Source organism: Mastomys coucha, unplaced genomic scaffold, assembly GCF_008632895.1.
Source record: "Mastomys coucha isolate ucsf_1 unplaced genomic scaffold, UCSF_Mcou_1 pScaffold21, whole genome shotgun sequence".
NCBI classification, from domain to species: Eukaryota; Metazoa; Chordata; class Mammalia; order Rodentia; family Muridae; genus Mastomys; species Mastomys coucha.
This window is the reverse complement of record NW_022196904.1, coordinates 168,608,565-168,619,158: the sequence shown is the minus strand read 5'-3', so window position 1 is coordinate 168,619,158 and position 10,594 is coordinate 168,608,565. Positions and strand designations below refer to the sequence as shown.

General features: G+C 43.5%; 1 protein-coding gene across 1 annotated transcript in view; it reads right to left on the bottom strand.

Moving 5' to 3' along the window:
* The window catches only part of Exoc6 (exocyst complex component 6), a 156,258-nt gene extending 147,223 nt beyond the window's left edge, over positions 1 to 9,035 (bottom strand). Inside the window, exon 1 of the mRNA XM_031390196.1 lies at positions 8,777 to 9,035. Within this exon, the coding sequence (XP_031246056.1) occupies positions 8,777 to 8,862 (86 nt within the window). The 5' untranslated portion in view covers positions 8,863 to 9,035. The remainder of the gene's footprint in view (positions 1 to 8,776) is intronic.
* Positions 9,036 to 10,594: the final 1,559 nt, after the last annotated feature.

Sequence of the window (10,594 nt, the reverse complement as noted above, 5' to 3'; positions counted from 1 at the left end):
AGAGAGACAGAGAGACAGAGAGACAGAGAGACAGAGACAGAGAGACAGAGACAGAGAAACAGAGAGAGGGAGAGACAGAGAGAGAGACAGACAGACAGACAGACAGACAGAGACAGAGAGACAGAGAAACAGATAGAGAGAGGGAGAGACAGAGAGAGAAAGATCATATGGGTGCAGCTGCCTACACGTGGAAGTTGTAGAAGAAGCTGGGGCTGGGGTGCTGGTGGTCCTCACAGCTCTTTGTTGTTCACTGTTGTATACACCAGGTCAGCTGGCTTGTGAGCTTCCAGGGCTTCTCCTATCCCTACCTCCCAACTCACAATAGGACTACTGAGATTACAGAGCCACAGTACTGAGCCCAGCTTTACTTCTGTTGCGGGTGAGGTTTGAACTTAGACGCTAAGCTTGCACAGTAAACTCTTTAGCCCCTAGCCATCTTCCTAGAGAAGCTCTGGTCTCTTTAACATTTTTTCTCCAGCATTGGAGAGCAAACCTAGGACCTCATACAACTAACTATCTTTTTTCCTGTGAGTAATGAACCTGAGAGTCTAGTTACAGCTACAGACCTGAGTGGTCTAGCAACAATACCTCTGAGCTACATCCCTAGCCCACACTATCTTATCTGCACACTTTAATACAAAAAGGGGTGGGGGTGGGGCTATGAGGTAAGTGGTTTCATCAGTCTTCTGAGAAAGGGAATGGGGCGGTAGGGCACACGGGCAGATTTTGAATGCACACTGAGTTTTTTTGGGCAATGGATATTAACTGCCAGAGACCCACCCAAAATCTCTCCCCAGGAGGGTGAAAGATAAATCAAGAAGATACACCATGAAGACTGTCAGGGCAAGAACTCATTCTCTGTACAGCTTGAAACTAACCTGAAAAGTACAAATTTGACTTGGAAAACTTGGAGTCATCAACAACTTACACTTTAACCACTTGACTCTGGACTAGTAGCCAGGCTTAAGAAAGCAGAGCCTTTGGGGGGAGAATGCAGAAAGCAGGTGACCTAGTCTGGAGCTTTTACTGCTCTGGGGTCAAACTCCAAATCGTCTCTTACTAGATGTTCCGCTTCAGGGAGGTCTTAAGTAGTCTAAGCCTCGGTTTGCTCAGGTGTGGGTCGGGTACAGGAAGGGCCCCTAGCTCACCAAATTGTGTGTGGATTAGAGACAATCTATGTACAAAGTATAGTTTACAGTTCCATCAGCATTGGCACTGGAGTCTAAAGTTACCAGGTATTTTTCAGTAAACTGTATAGGGCAACCATTTAACTTCCTCTTTGATAAACTAAGACTGAAAAGCAAGCCATGATTGTTCTTTTCTATCCACTGCTACCGTAACATGGGTGAGCACCAGGACTGCCAGACCTGGAGCCTTGACATTTCTGAAAGCTCCGTTGGTAGAAACTGCATGAAATCTGTTTCCTGCTGCCACAGAAAGAAATGGAACATGTCTTTGTTTTGAACTCATGGTTCAGAACCCCTTCAGCGGGCCCTCTGGATCTAGCATTAGGAAGGCACACATCTCATCTTGTCCTTGGGGTCGGTGCCCATCCCGTGAGACACGTACTGTGGTGGTAAACAATAAATCAAAGCATCTATCTCTACTCCTAGGCCATGCTCCTAACTCGGGCACTAGGTCAACACTCACTGCGGAAGCAGGGCCGTGCGTGCCCTTGATATCTGTTATTTGAGTGATGCAGCTACATCCAGGTAAACTTTAATGCTATAAAAACCTGTTCCACCTGAGTAGCTATATTTCTATGCCTCGCCCCCATCCCTTCCTGCTGTAGAGAACCCTTTAATAGGCACACAATCTTTATGCTCTCAAGATGTGCTAATCTTATTCAGTTGCTTCTTAAAGGTATGTGATTCTAGAACAGTAACAGAATGTAAACCCTACAAATGAAGCATTGCCACCCACTTCTAGATGTTTCCATGCAGCCAAGGGTGAGCTTCCAGTTTCCACCTTTTTTCGTGCAGTGACCCCAAGTGACCATCCCTTGTAAGTACAAGAGAGAAAACAAAGCCATTGGCAGGGTGGATCCCTGTTGTGAACCCTCTGCACAGGAACCCACAGTCCTATTAAACTCAGGATCCAACTGTGGAGAACAATCGCAGGAAATTTGGTATTGCAGCCAAATAAAATCAGGTTTTCATGAAATATGAGCCAGTTCTCAAAGGAGTTCAAAAGTAATCAGCCCCAAGTTTGATTCATTCATCAGCTGTTTTTATTACATTGGTTTTGTTATTATCTTTGCGGTTTCTGCAGTGCTGGGCAAGTGCTTGGCCACTGAGCCACATCTCCAGCCAAAGAGCAGTAAGTAGCTATAGATCACTCCAGTCATGGAGCCTGGAGCCTGGACTTTGCCAGGGTACTGAAAAAGCAGTAATGTCTGAATGTCTGAAGAATGTCTGTTCACCAAGTGTGTGAGGTGCTGCCCAAAGAGGCCAGAAGAGGGCATCAGATCCCCTGAAATGAACTTAGAGATTGTTAAGAGCCACCACCTCAGACAATGAACCTGGGGTTTCTGTAAAAGTACCTGGCACTCCTAACCACTGAGCCTTCTTTCCAGCGCCCCTTCCTTCTTAACACTTATTTATTTACTTACTTACTTATTGCAGTGCTATGTGTATTGAACCCAGGGCCACACATACAAGTACCCAACCACTGAGCTGGATCTCAGGTTTGTTTGTTTATTTAAGAAAGAAGGCCCCATTTTTCCCAGGTTAGTCTTAAGCTTATTACATAAGCAGAGAGAGCACTTGGATTGCAGGCATCCATCACCACTTTCTCAGTGCTGGGAAGAGAGCACATGGCCTCATGTATGCTCATCCAAGCTATAGTCCCTGACCTATGGCATTTTTCTTTCTGAACAATTTTCTTGGATTCCATCATATACCCATAAAATGTAGTACAATATACAACTCTGATTAGAGAATAAATGAGGTTATAATATTGCCCTAAATATTAAGTATTAGTGAGTATGATTTTTAAAAGGAACACCTCTCTCCCCTGAAGGTTATGCAACCAAAATAAAACTTTCATAACTCCAAGCCTCTGTGTACTAGGATGCCCCACTATAAATGAAACAATTTCTTTTGTTTCCTTCCTTCTTTCTTTTTTATTGTGTATGAGTGCTTGGTCTGCATGTATGTCTGTGTGCCATGTGCATGCTTGCTACCTATAGAGGCCAGAAGATGGCATCAGATCCCAGGAGACTAGACTTACAGATGACATGAGTGCTGGAGATTCAAACCTGGGTCTTTTGGAAGAGCAGCCAGTGCTCTTAACTTCTGAGCCATCTCTCCAGCTCAACAATGCCTTTTAAAATACTAACTTCAGAGTTCAAAGATGGCTCCGTGCCTGAGTGCTTGCTCTTCCAGAAGAACTAAGATCAGTTCCCCTGCACCCACATTGGACAGCTCACAAACTGCCTGTAAATTCAGTTCTTCAGTGCCTGGTACCTTTGTTTGGCCTCTGTGGGTACTCACACTCGTGTAGTATATGCAGATACACACATGTACACATTAAAAAAATAAAAATAAATCTTTAAAAATACAAACTTCAGAAACACAAGGAAGCTAAATATATCTGTGACTTTCTGAGCCTGAAAATGAGCTATCTACAGAGATTTTCATAAGGTTCTATGGTCAATGCCAATGTTCAAGATACCCTGCCTTGTGACTAAAATTTTTTAAGAACTACAAAATTCTTTTTAAAAATTCTCCTGACCTGGGGCTGGAGGGATACTTCCTCAGGTTAAGAGCACCTCTGGTTAAGAGGTTAAGGTTGTTTTTACAGAGGAGCTGGGTTCCATTCCCAGCACCTACATAACTACTCACAACAACTGTCTGTAACCGCAGTTCCGGGGGCTCCAATGCCCTCTTCAGGTACCAGGAATGTACACAGTGCACAGACATACATGCAAACAAAATACTCATACACATAAAAAAATGAATCTTTAGAACTTATTTTTAAATGTTGACAGTTTAATATTTCCAAAGTACTCAGAATTTCAAGATGTTGTGTTTGTTTGCTGTGACCCTAACTTATATATTAAAATAAAGCATATGTTACACAGCTATAATATATATTCACACATATATTGTTTAACTTGAAGCTTAAAAAAAAATAAAAACCTCTCCTTTCCTTCTCAAAAACTGTATTTGTTATCTTTATTCCTAAAAACATTAAAGTCAAAGAAATATGATATCCTGTTTGCTCTCAAACTGGTAAAACTTCATGGTCAGCTTTTGGAAATGTGCCCAAGGGAGTCTGTGAATACAAGTGCGAAACAATTATGTTATCACAAAACAATTACAAAAATTTCTTCTGGTACGTCATCCCGTACAATTCCCTTTTCCTCCTATTTTTTCCCAGCCTCCTGGAGGCCCTTTTGTGGCTATCCCCACACCTCCACCCTCCGGCTCCCCCTGACTCTTAGCAGCGAGGCTCCATTCCAGTGCCAAAACATAGGCTGACTTCTGAACCAAATTGGCTCAGACCTATTTTCAGAGTGTGTACTAAAGAGCTAAGAACACACCTGCAGGACCACAGGCGGTTTAAAGAAGCCCAGGGAACGTCCAGTCTATATGCAGGGCATGTCTAGCAGATGAAGCCTGGTGTCAAGAAGTTCTAGTGTGAATAAGGACGGTAGATAGATGTTGCAAACAGTGCAGTTGTCCTTTACTAAAATCATAGCTGCCTTCTTCTTCTTCTTTTTTTTTTTAAATTAGTCTCAAGATGAGGATTTAGGCAACCGTTGGCACAAATGCTATGCTAGTTGAAATCTATTGACTGTTAAGGCTTAGAAAAACAGGTACTAAGTTATCTTAACATAGCTAAGACTTCACATGGTTAAGCCTTCAGGGTACAGCCATGAAGCCTTGTGGGAGCAGGGGGGCGTGTCCCCTAGAGGGAGAAGCTGGCACTGAACCAGGTGGTTCTAAGCCAAAGAGAGAAACAGGCATAAAAAAAAAAAAATCAAGGAACCTGACAGAATGAAAATATCCTGTGAAAATAAGTGTCTGGTTATAGCATGGTGCCGTGTGCCCAGACATGGACAGCAAAATGAACTGGAGGCCCCACCTGGTGGTGAGCTGGATGCCACATTGCCAGATTTCCTGCACGGAGATGCTCAGTGCTGGAGGCTAGGCTGTGCTGGGACAATGCTTGAGGCAGAAATCATTGATGGCTTGTAGTCCCTTGTACCCTGCCAAGGCTTCCCATTGCTCCCATCTCTCTTCAGTTTAGGAACTAGCCCTGTGGCTGTTGTTGCTGTTGCTGTTGTTGTTTTGGTGTTTTGGTTTTTGGGTTTTGGTTTTTAGTTTTGTTTCTGTTGCACCAACAAACACCTAAGCACAAACAACCCTGGGAGAAGGGGCTTCGTTTGGCTTACAGTTCCAAGTTATAGTCTAGCATATTGGATTGTTACAATGGCAGGAGCTTGAAGCCGCTAGCCACACCCACAATCAAGAGCAAAGAGAAAGGAATGTATTCGTGCTTAGGGTTCAGCTGGCTTTCTCTATTCTTATATACTCTAGGGCCCCAAACCAGGGAATGGAGTCTGGGTGCATCCCACATCAATTAAGGCAATCAAGACGATCACCTACAGGCAGGGCCGCAGTACACACTGACTTAGACAGTCCCTTACTGAGACTCTCTTGCCAGGTGACTCTTCATCATGTCAAGTTGACAATTAAATTAACCACCACAATGGCCAATGGTGGCTAATTCCCACCCTGGAGTTTTATTCTCCGACTCCATTTGTACAGCTTTCTTGGGTGCTTCACAGTTAACTCAAATCCTGGGAAAGAAACATAGTCTCTCAGCGCTCTCCTTAAACTCTCTCTCCTTCAAACAGGACAGCAGCCCATGGCACCTTGGTTCACACATGGAGTGAAAATTAACTGTGTGTGGTTCCTGTCCATTCTTCCAAAATGAAAGCTAAAGGTGCTGGCCCAGGTGTCTATTGAGGGCAGCAGGCAAGGAAGGCGCTTGATCTGGGAACAATTTGAAGTCGAGAGGTAGGGGTAATACAGCCTTGGCAGGGTACAAGGTACTACAAGTCATCAATGATTTCTGCCTACATTACATGTCTCTTGGTGTCAAGGGCCCACTCATGACTCCCCAGATAGACCAGACTCATCCTCCCATGTGATGTGGTGTGGGAAGGGAGACAGGGTTTCTCTGTGTAGCCCTGGCTGTCCTGGAACTCACTCTGTAGACCAGGCCCTTGAACTCAGAAATCCACCTGCCTCTGCCTCCCAAGTGCTGGGATTAAAGGCGTGCGCCACCACTGCTTAAGAGACATTTAGTAAATGTACCACATTTTCTGTATCTATTCCTCTGTTGAGGAACATCTGGGTTCTTTCCAGCTTCTGGCTATTATAAATAAGACTGCTATGAACATAGTGGAGCATGTGTCCTTATTACATGTTGGAGTATCTTCTGGGTATATGCCCAGGAGTGGTATTGGTGGGTCCTCAGGAAATACTATGTCCAATTTTCTGAGGAACTGCCAAACTGATTTCCAGAGAGGTTATACCAGCTTGCAATCCCACCGGCAATGGAGGAGTGAGGCATTGCTAGAAATCATGTGAGCCACAAGCCAGCCAACAAGATCTCTCAGTTCACCCTGCTAGAGAATCAAATCCCACCAGGCCCTGATCATAACACAGCTCTTCAACAAGGCACCCCCAAATTCCCGCCTGAAAAATAAAGTGTACAGAGAGAAGACTGAGGTACAGTTTATCATGTTTGCTGAGACTGCCTTCTCTCTCCCCTGGTAAGGAAAGGGTGGAGGAAAACTCTCCGATGTTCTCCCTGCCTCAACTCTCACACACAGGCATTTCCCCCAGGAGGGTGTCCTGATCCCTGGCGGCAGCAGCCTAGGGTCCTAACCCTGACTACACTGACTATTCCAGAACATCATGGCAAGACCTTCTGGTCTCTTCCAGGCAATCTACTTCCATTTAAATCCTTCATTTCTGCCCACAGAGCTTGTAACTTTAACACAGTTCTGCCTCCCTCACTTGATTTTTCTGAGGATTATTTCTTGTACTTGCTTTGACTTTTTGTACCATCATCATCATCATCATCAGGGTTGTTTTGTTTTGTTTGAGACAAGGTCTTTCTATGTAGCCCAGACTGGCCTAGAACTTGTAATCCTCTATTAGCCCCCTGAATGTGGAGATTATAGGCATTGGCTACCAGGATGAGACTTGCTTCCTCCTTTCGCTGAAATAATGACATTTTCTTTCAACTGCCTATTTTCTTTTGCTTCACAAGGATGGGCACGGTCTGCAGATTTGGCTTAGAGCTGTGGTATTAGGGAGGAAGCAGGCAGGATCAGGGGTTGGAGGTCAAGGAGTCTGAGCAGCTTTGGCAGCAGAGACCACAGTCACTGAACATGCTTAGTGCCTTCACGAGTAAAGGCACACGTTTCAGAAGGCACTGGCCAGTTCGGGATATAGTATGATCCACATGGAAAAAGTCCTTTTGCAACTACATGTTGCCAACCCAAGAACCAGTACTTCCTATCCAAGGGAGTAAGACACAGTCGTTTTCTGTGGCCCAACACTGTCCTGAACTTTTCAAAGAGATTCAAACTACATAATGCTAAGTATATAAACAAACAGCAGAAGTGTATGCAAGTTAAATCAATAGATTATTTGGGAGAATAAAGAGAAGACATTAAAAAGTGTCCTCCCACTTACTCTACAAACATTTGTCAACAAATATTTACTGACTGTCACCATCACACGCAGCAACCGGCATCTTGTCCCCACACTGATAAGTATCATAGACAGGCAGGCAGGCAGGCAGAGATAATAAAATGCTTAAAGAGGACCCTTTTAACATACAGACATTTGCTTTTTCATCTTCATCCCGGGCTTGCACTGGGCAAGTGAGTGCCCACATTTCCAAAGAAGCTATTTTTAGGTCTTACATGGAAATAAAAAGCGTGTAGCTAAGAGACCACCAGACATCCAAGAGAACAATACAAAGCAAACATTCTACTGTGTTGCTCTGTAACTCAGATCCACCCAAATACAAACTGCTTCCAATGATATGTCTAGTTTTCTGGTTTTTTTTTTTTCTCACTGAGATATTTTACAGAAAACAATTGAATGTAAATGAAATGTCTATTAGGAGATGATATCGGCTCACATTCGAGTGCTTAAGAGTCTTCCATTTTTATCTTTGTGGTCATGGATCAGGAAGCAAACACTATACAAAGAGAAGGTGGATTGATTCTTATGATATCTGAAGAAATAAGAAACTTTGATACCAAATATGTAGAGAATTATAATTTTTTTAAGTATTTTTATTCTGTTATTTTAAGAAAATATACGAGAAGCCATGCTTAGTGGCACACACTTTTCATCCCAGCACTAAGAAGACAGAGGCAGGCAGATCTCTGCGTTCCAGACCAGCCTAGTCTACAAAGCGACTTCCAGGACAGTCAGGCTGTTACACAGAGAAACCTTGTCTCGAAAAACTTGAACAAACAAAAAAACAAAAATAAGAAGGGAGGAAGGAAGGAAGGATACAAGGAAGGTTTATACAGATCATCTCAGAGCCGCTAAAAATCTACAGATTTTAAAACCAAGTTATGTGGGTTTGAAATCCTAGCATTCAGGGGGCTGAGGCAAAGGATAGCTGTAAATCTGAGGCCAACTTGAATTACAGGATGAAAAAACTGAAAGTTAAAACGGAAAGGAGAAATGAAGATAAAATAAATGAACTGCAAACCATGACGGCATCCTACCTTAAAGTAGCTTCAAGGGGCAGCTCGAAAGACTGAATCTCCGCTAGAACATTCTCATAGGCTTGCTCTGTATCTTCTTCCAGCATGGTTCCACACACCCCTGGCTTCCCAGCTGGAGACACTTGATTTTATGATGAGAGTGATTATGATGTATACAATGAATGGTGTTTTCTCTGCTATTGTTGTAAGCCTTCCATGCTCACCCAAAGGAGCAACAGAAAGCAAGCTCACTGTCTGTCCCCATGCCGTCAATGTCCTTGCCACCAAGAATGTTACACAGCTGTTGCTGTCTCGTCTCTACTTACAACATTTTACTTATTATTAACCTTGACCCAGTTCAGCGAGCTCCTGCCCACTGCCTGCGCTTGGCTCACTTATTTCTCACAGACAGCATCAATGCCGAGATGGAATCAGAGCCATTGCGCTGTAAAATTAATTATATACACTTAATTTGGCACGGCATGCTTTGATACTGTGTATGCTAATAGGTGATATTATTTGCGATAATGCTTATGTTAACATAAGTTCTTGGCGAGTCATGAAAACTCTGCCCTGGCTGATGAGCCCCAGGAGGCAACTTGTCTAGGAAGAATGTGATGTCCTAAGAAGTATGATTTTTGAGGTCTCTGGGTAGTCAGTTTCTTGCTCCCCTGTTTTACTCGCTATATGCTAATCGTCTCCTTTCTAGAAGTATCCGTTCTTTCCCCTCATGTTCCAGCACAGATTCCTCCTGAGCATGCTTAGATTTAAACCTCCTCCTAACGCTTGTGCTCCTGTGGGAGAGTGGGTCAGATCCTTTCTGCAGAATTAGGGTTAAGAAGGAAAAGACGGAATATGAGGATACCAGGATTTAGGGTGCTGGCTGTCATAGGAAGGAAGAAAGAGTACTGGAGCTAGAACAAATGTGAAAACTAGAAATTACTTTTGCTCTGTAGGGAATTGTTGGTCTAAGTGATACAAACATCTGACAACTTCAATTTAAATTTATTAAAACCTGAAAAGTTCATACAATGAGAAGCCATTCTTATCATATATGAACATAATACATTGAATATCAAAGAACACATACATAGATAAAGCTGCAAACACACACTGAAAGGACAGGTCCTGCTTTGAACACCACATGTTTTTAAAACTGCTTTTGGGGGGATTGTCGAGATGGCTCAGCAGGTAAATACCAACTGCTCTTCCAAAGGTCCTGAGTTCAAATCCCAGCAACCATATGGTGGCTCGCAACCACCTGTTATAAGATCTGACTCCCTCTTCTGGTGTGTCTGAAGACAGCTACAATGTACTTATGTATAATAAGAAATAAATCTCTAGGCTGGAGTGGGGCCGACTAGAGCAAGCAGAGGTCCTAAAAACTCAATTCCCAACAACCATATAAAGGCTCACAACCATCTGTACAGCTACAGCGTACTCATATAAATACATAAAATAAAAAATAAATCTTTAAAAAACAAACCCTGCTCCTTCTCTTATACAGTTGGAATTTTCTTTTGACCAGCCATGATGAGGCAGCATCCCAGCACTTGGGGGTGGGGTAGAAGTTAAAGCTTGAGGCCAGCTTGGCTACATAGTAAGACCTTGTCTAAAACACAATTATCCAAAATTTTCAAACTTACAAGAGTCCTAAGGTGCTCTGACACACCCAGGATCAGAGGTAAGCAGGAACCAACATCTGTTCCAGCTCTGGGAGTAACTGGGACCAGCGGGACTAGGCACTTAGGAACTCTGCCAGCCTAGTGACTCCAGTTCCTTCCGGTCTGTCTGGATTAGTGTTCTGAGCAGACCTTGGGCACAAGCTCTGCAGCCAGT